At 28.5% G+C, this 27,894-nt stretch overlaps 1 protein-coding gene across 2 annotated transcripts; it reads left to right on the forward strand.

The window, feature by feature from the left end:
• LOC139518716 (uncharacterized) lies at positions 1 to 27,749 on the forward strand. Of its 2 annotated transcripts, XM_071310200.1 has the most exons (17): positions 1 to 134; positions 2,744 to 2,823; positions 10,320 to 10,404; positions 11,841 to 11,943; positions 12,748 to 12,917; positions 14,195 to 14,280; positions 16,845 to 17,076; positions 19,363 to 19,427; positions 19,981 to 20,057; positions 20,326 to 20,674; positions 21,209 to 21,229; positions 22,829 to 22,896; positions 23,463 to 23,579; positions 24,617 to 24,736; positions 25,473 to 25,614; positions 26,675 to 26,825; positions 27,441 to 27,749. In XM_071310200.1, the coding sequence occupies exons 1-17, from the start codon at positions 70 to 72 to the stop codon at positions 27,535 to 27,537; spliced, it is 2,028 nt and encodes a 675-aa protein (XP_071166301.1). In that variant the 5' UTR covers positions 1 to 69; the 3' UTR covers positions 27,538 to 27,749. The 2 variants fall into 2 exon arrangements, with proteins under 2 accessions (XP_071166301.1, XP_071166302.1); XM_071310201.1 differs by lacking the exon at positions 21,209 to 21,229.
• The last annotated feature ends 145 nt before the right edge of the window (positions 27,750 to 27,894 follow it).

Raw genomic sequence — 27,894 nt, forward strand, 5'->3', positions numbered from 1 at the left:
TGGTATAAATTCACGTCAGGGATCGAATATATTCTTTTAGCAAATTCTTCATAAACGCGGGAAACAAAAATGGCGTCCAAAAGAGTTATGTACAGACCTGCACCACAAGAAAACGTTGGTCAGCGTAGAAACAGGCATGAAATCTTTAAAAATCCGATTCAATCATTTATTTAGTTCATCATAAAGAACAATACTTTCATTTATTGATAGCGTGAAAAGACATAGTCGTTCATAAATCCTCAGTTGAACACAAATAACTGTAAACAAAGAGGAGATAATAACTTTAAATTTTACCATTTTAATGGAACATATGTCCATTTCTACGATTTACGTTTATTCGAGTTTTACATAATACTTTTTAATTTCAATATATTGAAGATAACAATAAGGCACATACTAGGGAAAATTAAAATTAATCTTTACATATTTACAATATTAATTTCAAAAACTTTTTTTTTAAAAACTTTATTCAAATTATGATGATCGTGCTTAAATTCTTTAAAGCATAAACTCTATAAACTTCAAAGATCTAATATAACTGATAATGATACACAAGTCAACCTTGGACATGGCCATGGGATCAAACTCAAAGCTGAAGTGGGTCTCATTAGGATCTAAGCGTGACCCGGGATTGGCGTGATACGTGAAAGTCAAATTATTGTGCCGTGAAAACGGGAAATGGAGTCTAGCGTGACCCTGGAAATTACAAAAAAATGTGAATTGCTTATAAAGTATAGAATAGTATAGAATAGAATATTTTTATTTCCCAAATTACAGGGCCCTTAAAGGGCATAAAATCAGATACAATTGATTTACATAATTGGTAACAACAACAAGTACAAATGAACATAGTGTAAGCGGGATACAGGAATCTGTCAAAACAGTAAGCGGGATCTGGGATTAGAACCCCCCAATGAGACCTTCGCTGTAGATGCATAACATTTTGCATAATATTTTCTTATTTTCAAATTATCTCCTATATTTTATGTCAGCAAATTTTAACAAAAAAATACTTTTCTTTAATGCCAGTACCAAAAGTACGTAGTTACTGGGTCATACCTTCAAATAGATCATAGCCAACTTGCTCATCCAGGGCTTTCCAAAGTAGCCGGTAGACAGCAGATTTCCGCTGTTTACGGTGGCTTCAAGTGCCGGATACTTCACTGACAAAAATATAAATTCAAAAAGAAAAAGAAATCTTTTTCAAAGTTTACAGGCAGCCGAGAGACGTATTGTCGCAAAGTCGCGGTCACAATAAACAAGGATGAAAAGTCATTGTTTACATTGGGCTAAATATAGTTCACATGAATTCAAGTAACCGATTGGTTGTCTATTTAAAGTCAGAATGCATCGTTTCTTTTCAAAGATAACAAGAGAGACGTTCCAGGGGTCATTGAACTATAACAATAGAGATGTTACGATGGCAATTAACTCTCATTAACTCGTTGGTTTTGGCTTTTAGAACGCAGGGGTCAAAATCAAGGTTGGCAAAAAAGCGGTCAATACTGGGGAATTAGCATGTCATGAAGTAATATCAGTCAAATAAAAGAAAGTATGATATATATATAATGCTGTTAAGAATCTGAAAAACAGTATCTTTTGAAGTTCATTTTTCAAAGCCCATGTGGTGTTCAGAGAATCAAGGTAAAAAACGAAAGTAGAATATTGTCGACTCGACCACAAATAAATAAAATTTCCAAATGATTTATGTATCAATTTATTGAACAGTTTACCAAAAAAGAGAAAATCAGAGGATATATTAATTTTCTGTCAATGCTTGAGAAATAATTGTATGATTTAAATATGCGTAACAGTCTTTGACGAAAAAAGGGAGTCATTTGTTTACAAATGCATGTAGTTATGCAAAATAACAAGATTTCTAACAAATAGGATTATTATATAAATAAAACTCCTTTAAAAGCAAATGAATTTTAAGCAAAAGGTTAAAAAGAAAAAAAAAAAAAAAATTACAGTAAAAAAAAATTAAATTTCTACAAGATCTTTTTTTTATTCTTTAATTTCATACATAAAAAATGGTCATTTGAAAGATGAAATTAGGTGCCAGGAGATTGCGAGAATGCAGGATTTTGCTCTATTTATGCCATCTGGAGCTTCTGGGGGCCTTGAGCGGCCCCCAAATCCCCTGCCGTAAAGCACCAAGCTTACAGCTTGGTGGGCATGCGGCTTCGCCGAACTCATGTTACAGCCACCTATAATTGTAATTTAGCCTACTACTTCAATTTCAAGGAAAAGCCCTGCTCATCTCAGACATCTACCCTGGATAACTTGAAAAAGCCTCAAGGTTCATAGACAAAATTTACTGTAATTATACCTCAAAAACTACTCTTGAGTACAGACAAACCTGTCAAGTTGGAAAAGTTTTAAGGCATGGCATCTACTAGATATATCAAAGTAAAATGCATGTTGTGTTTTTGACAGATATTTTGTTTTCTAGGTGAATCCTCACCTCAACACCTAGATATAATAATTATGAGGAATTTTCAATACAAAGTTTCTATCATAGAAAAAGGAATCATTGTTTTACTAAATTCAGATTTTTATTGATAAAATAACATGCAATACAAAGTTTTTATCATGGAAAAAGGAATCATTGTTTTACTGAATTCAGATTTTTATTGATAAAATAACATGCAATACAAAGTTTTTTTATCATAGAAAAAGGAATGATTATTTTACTTAATTCAGATTTTATTGATAAAATAACATATTTATCTTTACACAGAAAACCATTATCACAAGGGCGTCTGTTATCTGGAGATGCTGCTAAAACAAAGCCTGCACATCTTGTGAGTGGAGTTGAAGGTAAGTGTGGTTTGTTTGGATATATTTAGTTTATCGTTATTTATTCTGCTAGATTCTGTATATATATATATATATATGTAGAAAGCCTACAAAAAGTGTTAGGAAGAAAACATTTACAATGATTAAATGTAATAGTAATAGGAAGAAAACATTTTCAAAGAAATGATTAAATGTAATAGTAATAGGAAGAAAACATTTTCAAAGAAATGATTAAATGTAATAGTAATAGGAAGAAAACATTTACAAAGAAATGATTAAATGTAATGGTAATAGGAAGAAAACATTTACAAAGAAATGATTAAATGTAATAGTAATAGGAAGCAAACATTTACAAAGAAATGATTAAATGTAATAGTAATAGGAAGAAAACATTTACAAAGAAATGATTAAATGTAATAGTAATAGGAAGAAAACATTTACAAAGAAATGATTAAATGTAATAGTAATAGGAAGAAAACATTTTCAAAGAAATTAATAGGAAGAAAACATTTACAAAGAAATGATTAAATGTAATGGTAATAGGAAGAAAACATTTACAAAGAAATGATTAAATGTAATAGTAATAGGAAGAAAACATTTACAAAGAAATGATTAAATGTAATAGTAATAGGAAGAAAACATTTACAAAGAAATGATTAAATGTAATAGTAATAGGAAGAAAACATTTTCAAAGAAATGATTAAATGTAATAGTAATAGGAAGAAAACATTTTCAAAGAAATGATTAAATGTAATAGTAATAGGAAGAAAACATTTTCAAAGAAATGATTAAATGTAATAGTAATAGGAAGAAAACATTTACAATGATTAAATGTAATAGTAATAGGAAGAAAACATTTACAATGATTAAATGTAATAGTAATAGGAAGAAAACATTTACAAAGAAATGATTAAATGTAATAGTAATAGGAAGAAAACATTTTCAAAGAAATGATTAATTGTAATAGTAATAGGAAGAAAACATTTTCAAAGAAATGATTAATTGTAATAGTAATAGGAAGAAAACATTTTCAAAGAAATGATTAAATGTAATGGTAATAGGAAGAAAACATTTTCAAAGAAATGATTAAATGTAATAGTAATAGGAAGAAAACATTTTCAAAGAAATGATTAAATGTAATAGTAATAGGAAGAAAACATTTTCAAAGAAATGATTAAATGTAATGGTAATAGGAAGAAAACATTTACAATGATTAAATGTAATAGTAATAGGAAGAAAACATTTTCAAAGAAATGATTAAATGTAATAGTAATAGGAAGAAAACATTTTCAAAGAAATGATTAAATGTAATAGTAATAGGAAGAAAACATTTACAAAGAAATGATTAAATGTAATGGTAATAGGAAGAAAACATTTACAAAGAAATGATTAAATGTAATAGTAATAGGAAGAAAACATTTACAAAGAAATGATTAAATGTAATAGTAATAGGAAGAAAACATTTACAAAGAAATGATTAAATGTAATAGTAATAGGAAGAAAACATTTACAAAGAAATGATTAAATGTAATAGTAATAGGAAGAAAACATTTTCAAAGAAATTAATAGGAAGAAAACATTTACAAAGAAATGATTAAATGTAATAGTAATAGGAAGAAAACATTTTCAAAGAAATGATTAAATGTAATGGTAATAGGAAGAAAACATTTTCAAAGAAATGATTAAATGTAATAGTAATAGGAAGAAAACATTTACAAAGAAATGATTAAATGTAATAGTAATAGGAAGAAAACATTTACAAAGAAATGATTAAATGTAATAGTAATAGGAAGAAAACATTTTCAAAGAAATGATTAAATGTAATAGTAATAGGAAGAAAACATTTACAAAGAAATGATTAATTGTAATGGTAATAGGAAGAAAACATTTTCAAAGAAATGATTAAATGTAATGGTAATAGGAAGAAAACATTTACAAAGAAATGATTAATTGTAATAGTAATAGGAAGAAAACATTTTCAAAGAAATGATTAAATGTAATGGTAATAGGAAGAAAACATTTACAAAGAAATGATTAAATGTAATAGTAATAGGAAGAAAACATTTACAAAGAAATGATTAAATGTAATAGTAATAGGAAGAAAACATTTACAAAGAAATGATTAAATGTAATAGTAATAGGAAGAAAACATTTACAAAGAAATGATTAAATGTAATAGTAATAGGAAGAAAACATTTTCAAAGAAATGATTAAATGTAATAGTAATAGGAAGAAAACATTTTCAAAGAAATGATTAATTGTAATAGTAATAGGAAGAAAACATTTTCAAAGAAATGATTAATTGTAATAGTAATAGGAAGAAAACATTTTCAAAGAAATGATTAAATGTAATGGTAATAGGAAGAAAACATTTTCAAAGAAATGATTAAATGTAATAGTAATAGGAAGAAAACATTTTCAAAGAAATGATTAAATGTAATAGTAATAGGAAGAAAACATTTTCAAAGAAATGATTAAATGTAATGGTAATAGGAAGAAAACATTTACAATGATTAAATGTAATAGTAATAGGAAGAAAACATTTTCAAAGAAATGATTAATTGTAATAGTAATAGGAAGAAAACATTTTCAAAGAAATGATTAAATGTAATAGTAATAGGAAGAAAACATTTTCAAAGAAATGATTAAATGTAATAGTAATAGGAAGAAAACATTTACAAAGAAATGATTAAATGTAATAGTAATAGGAAGAAAACATTTACAAAGAAATGATTAAATGTAATGGTAATAGGAAGAAAACATTTTCAAAGAAATGATTAAATGTAATGGTAATAGGAAGAAAACATTTTCAAAGAAATGATTAAATGTAATGGTAATAGGAAGAAAACATTTTCAAAGAAATGATTTAATGTAATAGTAATAGGAAGAAAACATTTACAATGATTAAATGTAATAGTAATAGGAAGAAAACATTTACAATGATTAAATGTAATAGTAATAGGAAGAAAACATTTACAATGATTAAATGTAATAGTAATAGGAAGAAAACATTTACAATGATTAAATGTAATAGTAATAGGAAGAAAACATTTACAAAGAAATGATTAAATGTAATAGTAATAGGAAGAAAACATTTTCAAAGAAATGATTAATTGTAATAGTAATAGGAAGAAAACATTTTCAAAGAAATGATTAATTGTAATAGTAATAGGAAGAAAACATTTTCAAAGAAATGATTAATTGTAATAGTAATAGGAAGAAAACATTTACAAAGAAATGATTAATTGTAATAGTAATAGGAAGAAAACATTTACAAAGAAATGATTAAATGTAATGGTAATAGGAAGAAAACATTTACAAAGAAATGATTAAATGTAATGGTAATAGGAAGAAAACATTTTCAAAGAAATGATTAAATGTAATGGTAATAGGAAGAAAACATTTTCAAAGAAATGATTTAATGTAATAGTAATAGGAAGAAAACATTTACAATGATTAAATGTAATAGTAATAGGAAGAAAACATTTACAATGATTAAATGTAATAGTAATAGGAAGAAAACATTTACAAAGAAATGATTAAATGTAATAGTAATAGGAAGAAAACATTTACAAAGAAATGATTAAATGTAATAGTAATAGGAAGAAAACATTTTCAAAGAAATGATTAAATGTAATGGTAATAGGAAGAAAACATTTACAATGATTAAATGTAATAGTAATAGGAAGAAAACATTTTCAAAGAAATGATTAAATGTAATAGTAATAGGAAGAAAACATTTACAAAGAAATGATTAAATGTAATGGTAATAGGAAGAAAACATTTTAAAAGAAATGATTAAATGTAATAGTAATAGGAAGAAAACATTTTCAAAGAAATGATTAAATGTAATAGTAATAGGAAGAAAACATTTTCAAAGAAATGATTAAATGTAATAGTAATAGGAAGAAAACATTTTCAAAGAAATGATTAAATGTAATGGTAATAGGAAGAAAACATTTACAATGATTAAATGTAATAGTAATAGGAAAAAAACATTTTCAAAGAAATGATTAAATGTAATAGTAATAGGAAGAAAACATTTACAATGATTAAATGTAATAGTAATAGGAAGAAAACATTTACAATGATTAAATGTAATAGTAATAGGAAGAAAACATTTACAAAGAAATGATTAAATGTAATAGTTTCAAAGAAATGATTAAATGTAAAAGAAATGATTAAATGTAATAGTAATAGGAAGAAAACATTTTCAAAGAAATGATTAAATGTAATAGTAATAGGAAGAAAACATTTTCAAAGAAATGATTAAATGTAATAGTAATAGGAAGAAAACATTTTCAAAGAAATTAATAGGAAGAAAACATTTACAAAGAAATGATTAATTGTAATAGTAATAGGAAGAAAACATTTACAAAGAAATGATTAAATGTAATAGTAATAGGAAGAAAACATTTACAAAGAAATGATTAATTGTAATAGTAATAGGAAGAAAACATTTTCAAAGAAATGATTAAATGTAATAGTAATAGGAAGAAAACATTAATAGTAATAGGAAGAAAACATTTACAAAGAAATGATTAACTGTAATAGTAATAGGAAGAAAACATTTTCAAAGAAATGATTAAATGTAATGGTAATAGGAAGAAAACATTTACAAAGAAATGATTAAATGTAATAGTAATAGGAAGAAAACATTTTCAAAGAAATGATTAATTGTAATAGTAATAGGAAGAAAACATTTACAAAGAAATGATTAAATGTAATAGTATAGGAAGAAAACATTTTCAAAGAAATGATTAATTGTAATAGTAATAGGAAGAAAACATTTTCAAAGAAATGATTAAATGTAATGGTAATAGGAAGAAAACATTTACAAAGAAATGATTAAATGTAATAGTAATAGGAAGAAAACATTTTCAAAGAAATGATTAATTGTAATAGTAATAGGAAGAAAACATTTACAAAGAAATGATTAATTGTAATAGTAATAGGAAGAAAACATTTACAAAGAAATGATTAAATGTAATAGTAATAGGAAGAAAACATTTTCAAAGAAATTAATAGGAAGAAAACATTTACAAAGAAATGATTAAATGTAATAGTAATAGGAAGAAAACATTTTCAAAGAAATGATTAAATGTAATAGTAATAGGAAGAAAACATTTACAAAGAAATGATTAAATGTAATAGTAATAGGAAGAAAACATTTTCAAAGAAATGATTAAATGTAATAGTAATAGGAAGAAAACATTTACAAAGAAATGATTAAATGTAATAGTAATAGGAAGAAAACATTTACAAAGAAATGATTAAATGTAATAGTAATAGGAAGAAAACATTTTCAAAGAAATGATTAAATGTAATGGTAATAGGAAGAAAACATTTTCAAAGAAATGATTAAATGTAATAGTAATAGGAAGAAAACATTTTCAAAGAAATGATTAAATGTAATAGTCATAGGAAGAAAACATTTACAATGATTAAATGTAATAGTAATAGGAAGAAAACATTTACAAAGAAATGATTAAATGTAATGGTAATAGGAAGAAAACATTTTCAAAGAAATGATTAAATGTAATAGTAATAGGAAGAAAACATTTTCAAAGAAATGATTAAATGTAATGGTAATAGGAAGAAAACATTTTCAAAGAAATGATTAAATGTAATGGTAATAGGAAGAAAACATTTTCAAAGAAATGATTAATTGTAATAGTAATAGGAAGAAAACATTTACAAAGAAATGATTAAATGTAATAGTAATAGGAAGAAAACATTTTCAAAGAAATTAATAGGAAGAAAACATTTACAAAGAAATGATTAATTGTAATAGTAATAGGAAGAAAACATTTTCAAAGAAATGATTAAATGTAATAGTAATAGGAAGAAAACATTTACAAAGAAATGATTAAATGTAATAGTAATAGGAAGAAAACATTTACAAAGAAATGATTAAATGTAATAGTAATAGGAAGAAAACATTTTCAAAGAAATGATTAAATGTAATAGTAATAGGAAGAAAACATTTACAAAGAAATGATTAAATGTAATAGTAATAGGAAGAAAACATTTACAAAGAAATGATTAAATGTAATAGTAATAGGAAGAAAACATTTACAAAGAAATGATTAAATGTAATAGTAATAGGAAGAAAACATTTTCAAAGAAATGATTAAATGTAATAGTAATAGGAAGAAAACATTTACAATGATTAAATGTAATAGTAATAGGAAGAAAACATTTTCAAAGAAATGATTAAATGTAATAGTAATAGGAAGAAAACATTTTCAAAGAAATGATTAAATGTAATGGTAATAGGAAGAAAACATTTTCAAAGAAATGATTAAATGTAATAGTAATAGGAAGAAAACATTTACAAAGAAATGATTAAATGTAATAGTTATAGGAAGAAAACATTTACAAAGAAATGATTAAATGTAATAGTAATAGGAAGAAAACATTTTCAAAGAAATGATTAAATGTAATAGTAATAGGAAGAAAACATTAATAGTAATAGGAAGAAAACATTTACAAAGAAATGATTAAATGTAATAGTAATAGGAAGAAAACATTTACAAAGAAATGATTAAATGTAATAGTAATAGGAAGAAAACATTTACAAAGAAATGATTAAATGTAATAGTAATAGGAAGAAAACATTTTCAAAGAAATGATTAAATGTAATAGTAATAGGAAGAAAACATTTACAAAGAAATGATTAAATGTAATGGTAATAGGAAGAAAACATTTTCAAAGAAATGATTAAATGTAATGGTAATAGGAAGAAAACATTTTCAAAGAAATGATTAAATGTAATAGTAATAGGAAGAAAACATTTACAAAGAAATGATTAAATGTAATAGTAATAGGAAGAAAACATTTTCAAAGAAATGATTAATTGTAATAGTAATAGGAAGAAAACATTTTCAAAGAAATGATTAAATGTAATAGTAATAGGAAGAAAACATTTTCAAAGAAATGATTAAATGTAATAGTAATAGGAAGAAAACATTTTCAAAGAAATGATTAAATGTAAAAGTAATAGGAAGAAAACATTTTCAAAGAAATGATTAAATGTAATAGTAATAGGAAGAAAACATTTACAAAGAAATGATTAAATGTAATAGTAATAGGAAGAAAACATTTTCAAAGAAATGATTAAATGTAATAGTAATAGGAAGAAAACATTTTCAAAGAAATGATTAAATGTAATAGTAATAGGAAGAAAACATTTTCAAAGAAATGATTAAATGTAATAGTAATAGGAAGAAAACATTTACAAAGAAATGATTAAATGTAATGGTAATAGGAAGAAAACATTTTCAAAGAAATGATTAAATGTAATAGTAATAGGAAGAAAACATTTACAAAGAAATGATTAAATGTAATGGTAATTACAAATCGATATGCATTATTTATGATGACATCTAATTAGATGGATGATGGCTTGGTGATGGTTCAATTTTTTGTTGGAATCAATACTTTAACAATGTGTACAGATACTCGTGCACATTTATTATATAAACACATTGAAAAGTAAATGGTTTATATTTCAGAGAAAAATTCCATCATTAAGAAACCACAGAGTCCATACACAAGCTTTGTATCGGAGAAGAACAGTACAGCAGTGAATCCAAGAAAGTAAGAAATCTTGTTTGATAACAGTCACACAATCTTGTTTGATAACAGTCACACAGATGAAATTATCTTGTTATATAACTTAGTCATACAGATGACTTAGTCACACAGATGGAATATTCTCTTGTTATATAACTTAGTCACACAGATGAAATATTCTATTGTTAGATAACTTAGTCAAACAGATGAAATATTCTCTTGTTATATAACTTAGTCACACAGATGAAATATTCTCTTGTTATATAACTTAGTCACACAGATGAAATATTCTCTTGTTATAAAACTTAGTCACACAGATAGAATATTCTCTTGTTAGATAACTAAGTCATACAGATGAAATATTCTCTTGTTATAAAACTTAGTCGCACAGATGAAATATTCTCTTGTTATATAACTTAGTCACACAGATGGAATATTCTCTTGTTATATAACTTAGTCACACAGATGGAATATTCTCTTGTTAGATAACTTAGTCACACAGATGAAATATTCTCTTGTTATATAACTTAGTCATACAGATGAAATTTTTCTTGTTATATAACTTAGTCACACAGATGGAATATTCTCTTGTTAGATAACTTAGTCACACAGATGGAATATTCTCGTGTTAGATAACTTACTCACACAGATGAAATATTCTCTTGTTATATGACTTAGTCATACAGATGAAATTCTCTTGTTAGATAACTTAGTCATACAGATGAAATTCTCTTGTTAGATAACTTAGTCATACAGATGAAATATTTTATTGTTATATAACTAATTCACACAGATAAGATTCTCTTGTTTTATAACTTAGCCATACAGATGAAATTATCTTGTTAGATAACTAAGTCACACAGATGGAATATTCTCTTGTTATTTAACTAAGTCACACAGATAAAATTATCTTGTTTGATAACTAAATCATACAGATAAAAATATTTTGTTAGATAACTACGTCATACAGATAAAATTCTCTTGTTTTATAACTTAGTCATACAGATGAAATTCTCTTGTTATATAACTTAGTCATACAGATAAAATTATCTTGTTTGATAACTAAGTCATACAGATAAAAATATTTTGTTAGATAACTACGTCATACAGATAAAATTATCTTGTTTGAAATCTTAGTCACACAGATAAAATTATCTTGTTATATGACTTATTCATACAGATGAAATTATCGTGTTTGATAACTTATTCACACAGATAAAATTTTCTTGTTAGATAACTTAGTCATACAGATAAAATTATCTCGTTAGATAACTTAGCCATACAGATAAAATTCTCTTGTTAGATAACTTAGCCATACAGATAAAATTCTCTTGTTAGATAACTTAGTGATATAGATAAAATTCTCTTGTTAGATAACTTAGTGATATAGATAAAATTATGCTTTGATATGACTTAAATATGTACTAGATAATATTGATGTCCATGGTTATTTGATTTAGGTTAGCATCAGGGCTTATAGAAAAACATTCACCACACAGAAAAGAAAAAGCTGATTCCCTCGATTTATCTGACAGTGATGAGGATTTACCTGATCATTACAAGGTATGAGTATATTTAGATCATCTGACAGTGATGGGGATTTACCTGATCATTACAAGGTATGAGTATATTTAGATCATCTGACAGTGATGGGGATTTACCTGATCATTACAAGGTATGAGTATATTTAGATCATCTGACAGTGATGGGGATTTACCTGATCATTACAAGGTATGAGTATATTTAGATCATCTGACAGTGATGGGGATTTACCTGATCATTACAAGGTATGAGTATATTTAGATCATCTGACAGTGATGGGGATTTACCTGATCATTACAAGGTATGAGTATATTTAGATCATCTGACAGTGATGGGGATTTACCTGATCATTACAAGGTATGAGTATATTAGATCTATCTGACAGTGATGAGGATTTATCTGATCATTACAAGGTAGGAATATACTAAGAACTATCTGACAGTGATGAGGATTTACCTGATCATTACAAGGTACAAAGGAATATACTTTTATATCATTGTCAATTGTATGTAGTAAAACAAAAGATTTTTTCTCTAGATTGTCACTCTTCAAAGGCACATCACTTCTTTGTTTGTAGTAAAATAAAAGTTTTAGTTCTACAGACATACATGTGTATATGCGATTCTCACCTAATGCATGTCAATTCTTTTTTGTATTAAAATACTTGTAGAAATGTTTCAGAACATTGATTGCTGTAAATTTGAAAACCTCCATCTGATTGTATATACATAATTTGAATATTTGAAACAATAACTTGATTTCCCCAATAAAGCCATTAAGTTTGAATATAGCAGATATCATACACATTTGGTATTATCTGTTTAGTCAAAAGACACAAGAGTTCACAAACAGCTACCATCAGAAGTTTTATTGGTTGATGCCTCACGACAGACAAAGGATCCTAACCAATCAGAGGTAGACATTATGGTGGGCTTTGAAAGATCTCCTGTCAGAGTGGTGTGTCATTCATTAGATAAAGTCAATTCTGACCTCAGGTAAGAAATGGTTTCAAGGTCAAGATTCATCTTTCACATGATTCCTGTAATAGTGTTGAAATTATGAATAAGTTCTGTTAAATTGTTTCTTTAAAAATTGTTAAACGATGATGACTGCTGTACCCATATTTTGACTTTTAGGAGATAACTGTATTGTATTTTAAGCTCTGACGGCATCAATTGGGGATTTGATGGTCGCAAATTAAGTTTACTGGCGACGCGTAGCGGAGACAGTAAACAGGTATTTGCGACCATCAAATCCGAAATTGATGCCGCCTGAGCTTAAAATACAATATTGTTATCTCCATTCTAATGAAACTGACAGAAAACAACGTTAAAACATGTATTTAAAAACTGTCATATGCCGTCTGCGCTTGTGTGTACGTCCCATTGCATCAATTGTCAATTGATGACATGTAAGAAAGTGACGTTATCCAATCAACATGAACGTTACAAACATTGTTGCATTAGAATTTTATTTATTATGTCTGTTTAGTTGACGCATCATTGTAAATATAATGAAATTTAATGAGACTATCATCAAAGTGAGAGGTTTAGCGCTTTAAAACAAGGTTTAATCCACCATTTTCTACATTTGAAAATGCCTGTACCAAGTCAGGAATATGACAGTTCTTGTCCATTCGTTTTTGATGTGTTTTGTCATTTGATTTTTGCCATGTGATTATGGACTTTCCGATTAGATTTTCCTCTGAGTTCAGTATTTTTGTGATTTTACTTTTTATTTCCTTCTTCAATTGTAAGATAGACAAAGGATTTTTTTGTTTTTATATTGAAATTAATTTAATTGGATTGAAAAATTTATAATTGTATTTAAAAATGGATTGAAGATTAACTCACAGAATCCTGGTGCAGTTATTTGTTTTTGGAGATGTCAGTCATCATGTTTCATACTTGAAGTTTAATAAAGTTTAAAATATTTTTACATGAGTATGGCAATGTCATGAAAACATTTCTATGATTTATTTCAGTATTTAATTTATAATTCAAAACTAAAACTATGTCACTGAACCCCAAAAATAAAAATAGGATATGAACAACTTATATAAAAAAATATGCAGATTTAGTTATAATCATGTAATATAAAAACAGGAAATGTACAAATGACAATACAACAACTATTAACCATATACTAAGGGACAAGAATGCACCACATCTTCCTACATCTATTGTTTGTCTAAAAGTATGATAAGTACAAAAGTTTATGACCGAGAATGAAGATTAATGGCTGCTGTAAGTGAAAACATATATTATTTCAGATCATCTAAGAGTAAATCAGTTAAAGTAGACGGTATGAACACCATTAAGATAACAAAAGAACTTCCTCGGATCAACGTGGATAACTGTAAGTAACATTAAGCCGTAGGCATGCTATTTCTGGTATTGTAACGTGGATAACTGTAAGTAACATTAAGCAGTAGGCATGCTATTTCTGGTATAGTCAACAATTTGTTCAAGTTTGTGGTGAGGTCAGTTTAGTGGTAAATTATTGATATTTGGTAAGTTGTATTAGGCCAGGGTTTTTTAATTTGTTGGTTTACGGATTTTCTCCATGAAAAAGTTGGGTCGGTCGGTCGGAAAAAAAAAAGAAAAAAAATTATTCAGGACAGAAAAAATTATATGCAAAATAAATATATATTTCACCTTTCTAACAATATGTTTGTTATGCTATTTTGTCATCATTTCTTTGATTTTAGTTCGATGAAATTTTATTGCTCAGCTGTCATAAACATTGCATGACATTCTAATAATAATAATGTCCTGTAAAAAAAGGGGGGTACACAGACAAAGACGAAATTAAAGCGTCATTTCATAACAAAAAGAAAAAAACAGATTCGCGTAGCTCTTAATTAATTCCAAAAACTTGGTGAATAATGATCTTCCAGCAGAAAAACGGATAAAGAAAAAAAATGTAAAAACGTCGTACGAAAATAAGTTTCAACACACGTGTCAAAAACGTAATAGACTCGTCCACTTGAAAAACGAGAATATCGGCTTAATCTGTTGTCATGCATTCCCGTTTTTTTATCCAAATGGACAATGTTTTTTTATTATCTATGAAACAAGAAAATTCCAAATGATTATTTAATATTCAGTACTTTAACTTGATGTCTTCCACCTGTCCACATTTGGACAAGTCTATTTCTATCAGATGATGCATCTTACGGACTGATGAAAAATACGGGAAACGAAGTTATTGTGTAATCTGGTAATTGGTTTTAAACACAGGTTTCGTTTTGCAAAATTATTTGCGCAATTGACATTTCAAGGTCAGTTAAAATTGATTTCTCTTTTTTTAGAAACGACAACTGGAAGTTTTATTTTTTCACTGTACAGAAAGTGTTATCAATTTTATTAGGGATTAATGCAATCATTTCATCAAAAAAAATGAATATTTTAATTATTTTTCAGGGATAATGCATTTGTTAGGGTCGGCGGGAATAAAAAAGCATGAAAAGTCAATTTTATTTTTATTCTGGAAATCGACCAAATCGGGTCGGCGGATCCGTAAACCAACAAATTAAAAAATTCTGGCCTTAGCTTTGTATTTAATTTTAGGGAGATTATTTATTGTCACAAATGACCAGAAATACACCAATTATTACAAGTAAATTTCAGATGAGCAAATTTGAACATTTATAGAATATAAAGTTTCTACAAAGAAGTCAGTGAAAAATTTATATTGTTTGGTCACTTAATTTGATACAATCAAATTATTTATTTTTTTGGTTTAAGATGTTAATTTCTTGTCTTCTCAGTAAGTCCTGGCGAACCATGCCGATCAGTCTCCTAACACTTCTGTTTAAGTAAGTCCCGGTGAGCCATGCCGATTGGTAGATAATTTTAATCTCCTAACTAGTGCTTTCAAATCGTACACTTTTGCCTAACTAGTTACTCGGATAATCATTCGACCGATTAACCGGTTAACCGGTAGTTTAAGTTGATGTTTGATAGCCTTATCTATAGTACCCTACACATAGATATAAGAAGATGTGGTATGAGTGTCAATGTGTCAACCTTCTATCCAAGTCATACATTGACGCTTTTGTAATACGGTGAATTGAAGTTTGTCCTTTGGTGTTGTAAGGATTGTCTATGAAGATTCCTGGCGAAGTTTGACTTTTAATAATCAAATACACTGTATCAACTGTGGCGTTTGTACTAACTTCAGATTGAAAAAAAAACTTCTCGTAGAATTGAATATTGTCTGAAACTGATGTTTCTTTCACTTTGGCTTGTTGTCTCCGAAAATAATGTTTCAATTTTAAAATGATTTAGCATGTTACTCGTACTATCAAGTATATATCGGTTACATTCACACTGGTTTGCATATCACAATTTTTGAGTTAGAATTTCGTTTAAAGTAAGACCAGGAGATTGCACATTCAGATGTAGGTCTACACAATATTAGATCAAAAACGAAATAATGAAGTAAATCGTAAAATTTACTAATTTAAAGTTTATGTTAAAAAACATTTATACTAATTATGTTTCCTTAAGATCTTGCCCCGAGCTGAGAGACAAGTTCTAATTGATTGTATATTTTTGGATAAGCAATAGCAATCAATATACTGGACAATTGATCTGTCAAATAAATTACCAAGACGACAATTTTTAAAGAAAACATAATTAATTAATGATTTCAATACAAATTATTTAAAAACTATCAAAAGTGAAAAAAATATCTGGTGAACCGGTTAGCGTATTTGGTATTCGGTATTCGGTCGTTCAAACGGTTAACCAGTTAACCGTTGACAACACTACTCCTAACATTTCTGTTTCAGTAAGCCCTGGTGAACCATGCCGATCGGTAGATAATTTTAATCTCCTAACATTTCTGTTTCAGTAAGTCCCAGTGAGCCACGCCGATTGGTAGATAATTTTAATCTCCTAACATTTCTATTTCAGTAAGTCCTGGAGAACCATGCCGATCGGTAGATAATTTTAATCTCCTAACACAGATAGAAAAGGATATGAGAATCAACAGATTACCTCAGCCAAACTTTGACGATTCTCAAGATTCTGACATGTCTGAAAAACCTGTAGCAGACGACAATCAATCTGTCCATAGTGAAAGTGATGCATGTTCTGTTCAAGATTTAGTCACATCTAAAACAAAGGGGAATATCAGAAAGAAAAGGTAAAAATCTCAATGTCCACAGTTACCCTGTTACCGGTTAAAGAATTAATAATGTCTAAAACAAAGGGGAATATCAGAAAGAAAAAGGTAAAAATCTCAATGTCTACAGTTACCCTGTTACCTGTTAAAGAATTAATAACGTCTAAAACAAAGGGGAATATCAGAAAGAAAAGGTAAAAATCTCAATGTCTACAGTTACCCTGTTACCTGTTAAAGAATTAATAACGTCTAAAACAAAGGGGAATATCAGAAAGAAAAAGGTAAAAATCTCAATGTCCACAGTTACCTGTTACCTGTTTAAGAATTAATATCATCTAAAACAAAGGGGAATATCAGAAAGAAAAGGTAAAAATCTCAATGTCCACAGTTACCCTGTTACCTGTTAAAGAATTAATAACGTCTAAAACAAAGGGGAATATCAGAAAGAAAAGGTAAAAATCTCAATGTCCACAGTTACCTGTTACCTGTTTAAGAATTAATATCATCTAAAACAAAGGGGAATATCAGAAAGAAAAGGTAAAAATCTCAATGTCTACAGTTACCCTGTTACCTGTTAAAGAATTAATAATGTCTAAAACAAAGGGGAATATCAGAAAGAAAAGGTAAAAATCTCAATGTCCACAGTAACCTGTTACCTGTTAAAGAATTATTAACATCTAAAACAAAGGGGAATATCAGAAAGAAAAGGTAAAAATCTCAATGTCCACAGTTACCCTGTTACCTGTTAAAGAATTAATAACATCTAAAACAAAGGGGAATATCAGAAAGAAAAGGTAAAAATCTCAATGTCCACAGTTACCCTGTTACCTGTTAAAGAATTAATAACATCTAAAACAAAGGGGAATATCAGAAAGAAAAGGTAAAAATCTCAATGTCCACAGTTACCCTGTTACCTGTTAAAGAATTAATAACATCTAAAACAAAGGGGAATATCAGAAAGAAAAGGTAAAAATCTCAATGTCCACAGTTACCCTGTTACCTGTTAAAGAATTAATAATGTCTAAAACAAAGGGGAATATCAGAAAGAAAAGGTAAAAATCTCAATGTCTACAGTTACCCTGTTACCTGTTAAAGAATTAATAACATCTAAAACAAAGGGGAATATCAGAAAGAAAAGGTAAAAATCTCAATGTCCACAGTTACCCTGTTACCTGTTAAAGAATTAATAACGTCTAAAACAAAGGGGAATATCAGAAAGAAAAGGTAAAAATCTCAATGTCCACAGTTACCTGTTACCTGTTAAAGAATTAATAATGTCTAAAACAAAGGGGAATATCAGAAAGAAAAGGTAAAAATCTCAATGTCCACAGTTACCCTGTTACCTGTTAAAGAATTAATAACGTCTAAAACAAAGGGGAATATCAGAAAGAAAAGGTAAAAATCTCAATGTCCACAGTAACCTGTTACCTGTTAAAGAATTAATAACATCTAAAACAAAGGAGAATATCAGAAAGAAAAGGTAAAAATCTCAATGTCCACAGTTACCCTGTTACCTGTTAAAGAATTAATAATGTCTAAAACAAAGGGGAATATCAGAAAGAAAAAGGTAAAAATCTCAATGTCCACAGTAACCTGTTACCTGTTAAAGAATTAATAACGTCTAAAACAAAGGGGAATATCAGAAAGAAAAGGTAAAAATCTCAATGTCCACAGTTACCCTGTTACCTGTTAAAGAATTAATAACATCTAAAACAAAGGGGAATATCAGAAAGAAAAGGTAAAAATCTCAATGTCCACAGTTACCCTGTTACCTGTTAAAGAATTAATAACATCTAAAACAAAGGAGAATATCAGAAAGAAAAGGTAAAAATCTCAATGTCCACAGTTACTTGTTACCTGTTAAAGAATTAATAACATCTAAAACAAAGGAGAATATCAGAAAGAAAAGGTAAAAATCTCAATGTCCACAGTTACCCTGTTACCTGTTAAAGAATTAATAACATCTAAAACAAAGGAGAATATCAGAAAGAAAAGGTAATAATCTCAATGTCCAAAGTTACCCTGTTACCTGTTAAAGAATTAATAACATCTAAAACAAAGGGGAATATCAGAAAAAAAAGGTAAAAATCTCAATGCTCACAGTTACCCTGTTACCTGTTAAAGATTTAGTCACATCTAAAACAACCAACAATCAATCAATCTAATAGTGAGGGCTACATTGCGTTTAAGTCACACTTTTCACATATACCTCCTATTTTCTGATACTTTGAATAATGTGTTGGTATGTGTTTTGACAAGATGTGCATTATTGTTGCTCTAAAAAAAAATTATTCCTATATTTAACAGCGCACCAGTGAAGAAAAAGTCTCCATTACCAATTAAAACACCACAGACAGCAAAGAAAAAATCTAGTAAGATCTCTTAACTCTTAGTTATTTAACCAGTAAGTTACATGTACATTGTTAAAATTGATATTAGAGTAAGGTCCAAGGATCTGGAATTTTTTTCACACAATTTCAGACATCTAGATGACTTGAAAGTTTCTGTCAGATGTGAAGAACTGCAATAAAAAGTTATCTCTTTGGGGCAATAATATGGTTATTATAAGGGCCCTCAGGATTATCACACCATACTGGAGTGGTAGTTTTATTACCACACAAATGTTTCAAAATAAAATTAAGTGAAAATTTGCTATTAAGAAACCTGATCTCAATGAAATGACAGGAATTATTTCTTTAAAAAAAGTAAATTTGACCTAAATTACAACCAGCCATTTTGGTCAATGACATTTCAATTTAGGTCATGACTGGCAAAAATGACCATTTCTAAACCCTTGGTAAGGTCAGAAAAAAGGGGAGACAATTTGTGCATCTAAGAGATTGATGAATGTTAAAGCAAGTTTGTTTATTGAAAAAAGTAATGAATGTAAAAATTATACTGTATTTAATAATTTTCTATTGACAGGTCGAGTAGTTGCTTCCAGGTATTTACAAGCTGCAGATGCTAAAGTTAAAACCTCACTATCAGTATTACACCCTAAGGTAAATAAAACTGGTAAAACATTTTTTTCATGAAGTCTGAATATAAATCTGTGAAATAACTGAGAAGCCTCAGAAATCACAGACAACCAAGGTTGAGAATTGTTTATCTTAACTGAAGGGATGTTGATAAGTCTGTTGTTCTAATTTGTTTGTCTGTTCTTCTATATAATCTATTCTTTTTCAGTTTTGGGCAATAATAAAAACATCACATTTCTAAAGTTACATTACTTTTTACTGAAATAATACTATACACATTTAATATCATCAGCCAACTAGGCCAGACAGGAGCATTTCAAAGGCCAGTAGAAGTATGGATTTTGCTCCAAAATCTGCAAGGAAAATATCACGCAAAACCAAAGATACATCTATAGATTTTTCCCCAAGAACAATCCAAAAACCAAAGCTGTCAAGTCGTGATTCAGGAACCAGTCAGAGTAAAGGCAAAGTAACAGAGATGGGGACCAGTATGAATAATAATGGAGTATCTCCCCTCACACCAGACAACTCCCACATGACAACTGGAGGCCAGACGTCAACACCTACACATGATGGGTCAGACTTCCCTAATGAGATTGATGCTTCAGCAATACATCCAGAAATATCAGTTTTATCTACTGGTATGTTAAATAATTTACTGAATCTTTACTGAGTAGGATATTAGCAATTCATCATTGAGAGGTATATAAACTCATTATAGAATCAGGCTTAAAATTATTTATGCCAGGCATGTGTTTCATCTACAATTAAAAAACTCATGAGCATCAAAAATGTTTAAAAGGCCAAATAAAATGAAAGGTTTAACAGCACTAAGGAGTGAGGACACAAAACTATTGAAGTAATCTTTGTTAAACAAAGTGTAGCCATAATTACGGCATTATGTTAAAACTACGGTACATTGTTTTAGATTGTTGACCTAGCGATCTGTAGCTTTGGATATTTGTAGTAATTTCAATATATTAAACAATTTTCAGTTTAGGACTAGCTAACAACTGAGTTGTGTACCTGGTGAGTTTAGGTTCACAATGTATACTTAAAATGTTTAAACACATGCATTCTACAAAATATTGATACAAGAAAATACATATTTATATTGGAACTTTAAGATTCTTCCAAGATCAAAAGCTTTAGTTGGTTATCTATTTTTCCTTAAGGTTTAAGGAAATCAGTATGGCGTAAGATATTTATTTTATTGCATGATTGTTGTGATTATAATTGTTTGTGTTTGATCAGCTACATTTACCAAAGCATGTTATGTACCATATTACAATGAAATGATTTGAAAGACAAAGATATTCTGCTTAAATAAATTAGTTAAATATATGAACTTCAGAAGTGCATGCACGAAAAAAAAAATTACAATTAAAACCATTTTATTCCATGACTGTTATGAATGATTTGTAAATAAACTAAATTTGTTTTATCTCCTGGCTGCAACAGCTTAAACTATTTGAAGAAAGGTTTATATTTCTAATGAGTGTCTCTATATGTCCATTGTTGATTGTTTGAAAAAAAAATTTAGTTGTTTTGTCATGAGAAATACTCACTATATAATAATATTTGGTACATGGGAACCTTACAACATATCCATATGGCAGGATTCACCTTACCTCATTTCAAGAACAAGTGAGCAGGGTTAAGTTTTCAGGGTCGAGTCCATATCTCTGATACATTAAGCAATAGAACTATATTTAGTGTAAGGAAATGATTGCAAAGTGTTCATGTCTGTTAGGCAGAATTCATCTGACCGTGACCTCATTCATTGGTCAGTATTAAGTTTCATGCTGATGATGGTTTCTAAGGTACTATAACCAATAGATTAACTATATTTGCTTGAGATATTTTACATAACAATTTTTAAATGAATTCATTTCAAATATGGTATATAGAAATATCAATTCCCTCTGTATATGTTGTAGCTATGTGTTTTTTCTAATTCGAAAGTAGTTTTTAGTGAGCTTAGAATGTTGATATTATTAGATAAAGCGTAAGTAATAATAAGTTCGAAATATAATCTATGTAAAGGCTTTTATCATAAAAAGATTTCAGATTAGAGCTAACATTTGATAAAAAGACATGAATGATTATACAATGTGTTTTTAGTTGTTTTAGGAGACTCGCAAGTACAAAAATTTCAGCAAAAAAAATTAAACATTTGTTTTTTTCATTACAAATTTTATTTATTACACTATCAATTATTACTTTAGGATAATGTACAAAAATTAACCAAAAAAATGGATTCGGCTTGGCCCCAGATGACTTTTAAAATGTTGATATCAATGAAAAAGCTCCAAATTATCTCCCTTTGGTGCAAAAATGCCATTTTTTTAAATATCTTTTTAAACACATTGGTGACCTATATTTTTTATTATTGTTTTCAAACAAACTGTACATGAACTAAATTATTGTAAAAATTAAGCGATTTTTGTGATTAGGTTATTTTTTTATTTTGATATTACCTCTATTTCTCTTATCAGTTCAACAGAAAAAAAGGACATTAACAAAAATGTATGCTATTTCCGAGGCAGATTGTGAGCTTAAATGAACGGTGACCCCATTTTTTTATTTCATTTTTCTTTTAGGTATAAGATAAGGTTTATTTATAAAAAAATATAGCGAAATCCTATATTAGAAAAAAAAATGATTCATACCCGCGAGCCCCCTTAATTAAACAAAGAACAGTATCATTGAAGTTAATTGTCAACTTTTAGTATTTCGCATGTGTAAAAATCATATCAAAATAAAATCCTAAATATTTAATCTATATTTCACAGGTGAAGGCTCTAGAATCAATCACTCTGTGTTGTCTAATGTATCTACACATCTGCCACCTAAGAAAAAGGCAAGTACTATTTATTGTAAGATATGCATACATGTACATAGATATAAGAAGATGTGGTATAGGTGCCAATGAGACATCTCTCCATCAAAGTCACAAAATGTAAGAAAAAAAAGATCATACTGTGAATTCATTATTATTTGTTGGATGCCAATTTTTGTAGGTTTCGAGGGTCCAGGTGAACCACAAATTCAAATGTTCAACGAATACACATTTTCAATAGGCTTTGTATACAAAGATTTTCAAAACCAGGAAATCAAATATACACGAATATACAAATTTTGATAGTAGGTAAAGAAGTGAAAAATAGCATACAGATGTTGTTACTATCAACAGAGAACCTGTCACATTCTGTCAATATTGTTTTTATGGTTACTTGGAGAGATACATGCCTTATTTTGAAGTTACAAATATTAAGTTAATATTATTATAGATCCAATAGTGAAAGCAGTTTGTATCAATTAACACCAAAAATTGTGAAGTCCATACTTAGCAAAAATATGAAAGATGACAAAGTTAGGAAGGATTTTGTTCATGTCTATGATAATTGTATGTTCTCTCCTCCACAGAAACAAGCCAAACTAACACAACACCAGTTAGACATGTTGTATGCTAGATATATTCAATCATTGTACTTGTCAACCAAAGCACAAAAAGTCAGGGAAGAACAAGAAAAACAAGCTATGGTCAGTTTAATAGATAGCATATGGCTGAACAGTAAACAAGCCATGTTAAGTGTTCTGTGAATAAAAGAGATGTTGAGTATATGTCAATGAGAGTACCCCAATATCCAACATTACGACATCTACAGGGCAACATATAATCTTTAACAAAGAGACCAGTGTATATACAATTTGTCAGTGTAATTCATCCTGAATCTTTATAAAGTTGTTTGTAGATTTTTTAGGATAAGATAGTAAAAGTCACATCAATTTGAAACTTAGTGCACATGTTTCTAATTATGTGAACTTTAAAAAATGCAAAATTGATAAACAAGTATAAATATATACTTTTAATAGTATTGAATTTATTTATATTTATCATATACTTAGCATTGATATGATAGCTTTTGCATATGTGTAATGAGCGGAAGTACACAAGCCATAATTTCCCACCCGGGCTGATAACCCATATCAGGTGCATCTCGTGCACAAAACCCATAATAGTGCCTCTCGTGCAAGTTACTTTCGGTGTTTCCGGTATTGGTTGTTTACTTTTCCATTGTGATGTCAGATGTTTTTTATGATGACGTCAAAATTTACGGGAACTTTTGTGGGGATAGTTTAATACTTGCTAACAAATGCTATTGACAATTATGAATCATTTTATAGTACAACAAACATGGAGTAGTAATGATCGTAAAACTCTTCCAAATTTTCAATGTTTCAAAATGCCTCTATAGGAAATGTTACCATAAATATATAAGGAGTTAATGATGCTGTTGTTGGACAACTATAGTATATTTGATTCATAATTTTAATTTTCTTTATAAAATGTTTGACTGTTTTAGTTATTGCATTAGTTTATTTGCCTTACATAAAACTATTGTCGGAAGTATATGATAAAGCGATTAATACATGGCCTTTTCCATATCTGCCTGGGTATCATCCCGAGACCCATATCAGCACTTCGACTCCGTCTCGGGCTGATATGGGGTCTCGGGATGATACCTAGGCTGATATGGAAAAGGCCATGTATTAATCTCTATTTACTATATTTCTAGGCTCAGATCTTAGGTATTTACACAGAGGTAGAGAAACTGCAGAAGAAGAATCATGAAATGGACAAAGAATTAATGAGATTAAAACATCTAAATGAAGTTGATGTACAGATTGATTTGCAGGTTTGTTGACTAATGTAAAAAGTAAAATAACAAAATTACTGAACTTCAAGGAAAATTCAAAACAGAAAGTCCTTCATCAAATGGTAAATTCAAAACAGAAAGTCCTTCATCAAATGGTAAATTCAAAACAGAAAGTCCTTCATCAAATGGTAAATTCAAAAGCTTAAACTTATCAAATGAATGGAAACCTACTGTCATATTCCTGACTTTATACGGGCATTTCCTTGTATAGAAAATTGTGGATTAAACCTTGTTTAATAGCTAGCTAAACCTCTCACTTCTATTCCATTATATTGACAACATAGTTTATTAAACTATATTGTTGAATGAAAAATTGTACTGTATTTTTCTAGGTGAGAATTATTTTGATCCTTAGATATGGCCAATTTTCTAGAAAAACCTATAAATAGAAGCCAAAAAAAAAAATGTTTTCATACATATTGTACACAATTATTACATCATATTGACTTCATATATTGAATGATTTAAGAAATACATAAATATTGTGTTGATTCTTAAATATATGATTTCATTCTTCTCTTCATATAAATAAAAAAAGAATAACGATTCCTTTGGTATTAAACGTTTTTGTTGAAATAAACAATTAAACGTGAACTTTACTGTTAAGATTTTGATTAAAAATAAAACAATTAACATGACAAGAAATTGTACTACAAATAAGATAAGCAGTGCATTAAAAAAAATTCTTCCATGTTTTACTTATATTATTTTGTAGAGACAGTCATTAGGTCCTATTGTATCCAGTCTGCCACAGCTAACAAAGGAGTATGATACCTTAGCTCATGCACTGGATACCACACGGCATCAGATACCAACTAAAGGGGTGTATATTCCTGACGATGAAGACCAGTACCAAAGTATGTTGATATACTCAGTTTAAGTTTACTACATCTTATTCCTATAATGCATTAGAAGTTAAACAAACAAACAACCAATCATCTTTTGCTGTACAAAAGAAGCCTCCTATATCTTTTCTTTGTAAATTATTGGATCAATAAATGTACTGTAAATTTTGATTTTATATGCATATTTATAAATGCAAATCTTTGATAACTTACAAAAGTGCATGTAAGCTACTAAAATAGTTTTGAGAAACAGCTTTTTAACAAAACATAAAACAATTCATGTTGTTTTCAAAGATTTTAGCAATTATAAATTTTCTTAAAAGTTCTAACTTTTTAAACGACTGCAAAAAAAAATTATGATTACATTGGTATCACATTGTCATTGTCCGAGACAGTTGGTTTCCAGACAATAGCTTTAGTATGAATTATCAGAAATCCATGAGATTTATACACCAGGTTTATAACCTCAAAAGGAAGCTTGGGATTGAATATGGGGGTTATGGTCCAAACAGTTTAGGAATTAGGGGCCCAAAAAGGTGCCCAAATAAGTATTTTAGTAGTTTCCAGACTATAACTTGTGTTTAAGTGTATGAATCTCTGAAATATACCACAAGTTTCCATACCACAAAGGGATGGTAAGGATTGACTGGGGAGTTATGCCTCAAACCATTTAGGAATTGGGGGCAAATAGGAAATTGTAGGAGGGGACAATTTTTTCTCCTTTCAGATTTCAGAAAAAAAATTTAAAAAAAGGGGGGGAGGGGTGTCAATTTGCAACAGCATAGTGTATAACACAAAAGCTACAAATTGAATATAAATTCAAATCATATAACCATAAGTTCTTTAGACTACAGTTATTCTGTGTCAGAAACCTATTATGTGTCAAATATTTAATTACAAACCAAGTTCAGACTTGTGTTCATTTTTGCCTCAACTGTTCAGGGTTGGACCTCTGCGGTCGTATCCAGCTGTGCTCAGCGAAGCAATTTGTCAAAAAATAGTGAAGAAATTTCAATTCTGGTATGAAAATATTGTGTAGATGTATTGATCATATTTTATTAACTCTTTTTAGGAGATTTAGAACATTCTTTACTGGAGAGTGAACAGTTGTTAGGAGAGTTGTCTGTTATGATACGAAAGGATCTGCCAAGTGTCAGTGCAATGGCTCACGCTTTGTCAACAATGGAGAAAGCTACGGAGAGCCAGGTGGAAGAACTAGTCAGGTAGATATTATAGTCTGTAAACTATATAGCTTTTATGTACAAAACACCTACAGTATTTGTGGCTTAGTATGCACATTCCTACAGATTGGAAAACTATAAAAGAACATGAATTTATTGGAGAAAAAAATCCAGATTGGACTTTGAACTTTCTGTATGGAGTTTGATAATTGGTTTAAATGATATTTTATCATTGGGACAAAGGTATCAAAGAAAAATATTTACCGGTTTAAATAATTCCTCAACATTTCCCAGAATTTTTTTTTTCTCTAAATTAATATGATTGGGAAATTGGGGGAAAAAAATCTTAACAAAGATTCAGGCGAATTGCAGGTTTTGTCTACTATAGAACTCGTCAGGAAATCTCAAGTAAACCAGATATGGACTTTTCTGCTATTTAAAGCAATATGCAAGTATAGTTCCACATATTTTAGATTTGTCAAACAGTAATGTTGGCATACAACTTGAAATTGTAATGTGTCTGGATTAGGATAATAAAGTAGGATGTTGATGAGCATTGAGGACCAAATGTTATGTTTTTAAGAACATGAGAATTAAATTTGACCATGAAGAAGCAAAGAAATAAAAGTACAACTGAAATGTTGTTTGTTATTTCAGGTGTAATGAGATGATTGCAGCCACACAAAGTTTAACAATTCAGGAAACATCGATGAAAATACAGGCAATACAAGCAAAGGAGATTGGTGCTTCATGATGTCCTAATGGAGGATTATAAACTTAGCAATGACAAGTCTGTTAATGCAATCTGATTTAAATGATCCAGTAGACAGTAGGCTGCCAGAACTGAGAAAGTAGACATTGGCACTGATGTTAGCAAAGTGACAAAGGAATCTAGATTTTAAACTATTTATTAATGAAGAGTCTGTGATATTATGAACAATCATATAATAGATAACCTGTAACTTATGAATTGTGTTTTCATTATGCCCCATTTATGGGCATTATATTTTCTGGTCTGTCCGTCTGTCCGTCCGGTCAGGTTAAAGTTTTGGTTAAAGTTTTTGGTCGAGGTAATTTTTTATGAAGTCCCATCAACTTGAAACTTAGTAAA

The sequence above is a fragment of the Mytilus edulis genome, chromosome 4 (assembly GCF_963676685.1).
Source record: "Mytilus edulis chromosome 4, xbMytEdul2.2, whole genome shotgun sequence".
Taxonomy (NCBI): domain Eukaryota; kingdom Metazoa; phylum Mollusca; class Bivalvia; order Mytilida; family Mytilidae; genus Mytilus; species Mytilus edulis.

Bases quoted from the DNA above. Each gene is read 5' to 3' on its own strand.
- LOC139518716 (XM_071310200.1), top strand. From the start codon at position 70: ATGGCGTCCAAAAGAGTTATGTACAGACCTGCACCACAAGAAAACGTT. The intron at 12,918-14,194 runs GTAAGAAATGGT...ATATTATTTCAG, and splicing joins AAAGTCAATTCTGACCTCAG to ATCATCTAAGAGTAAATCAG. The intron at 25,615-26,674 runs GTATGTTGATAT...AACTCTTTTTAG, and splicing joins CGATGAAGACCAGTACCAAA to GAGATTTAGAACATTCTTTA.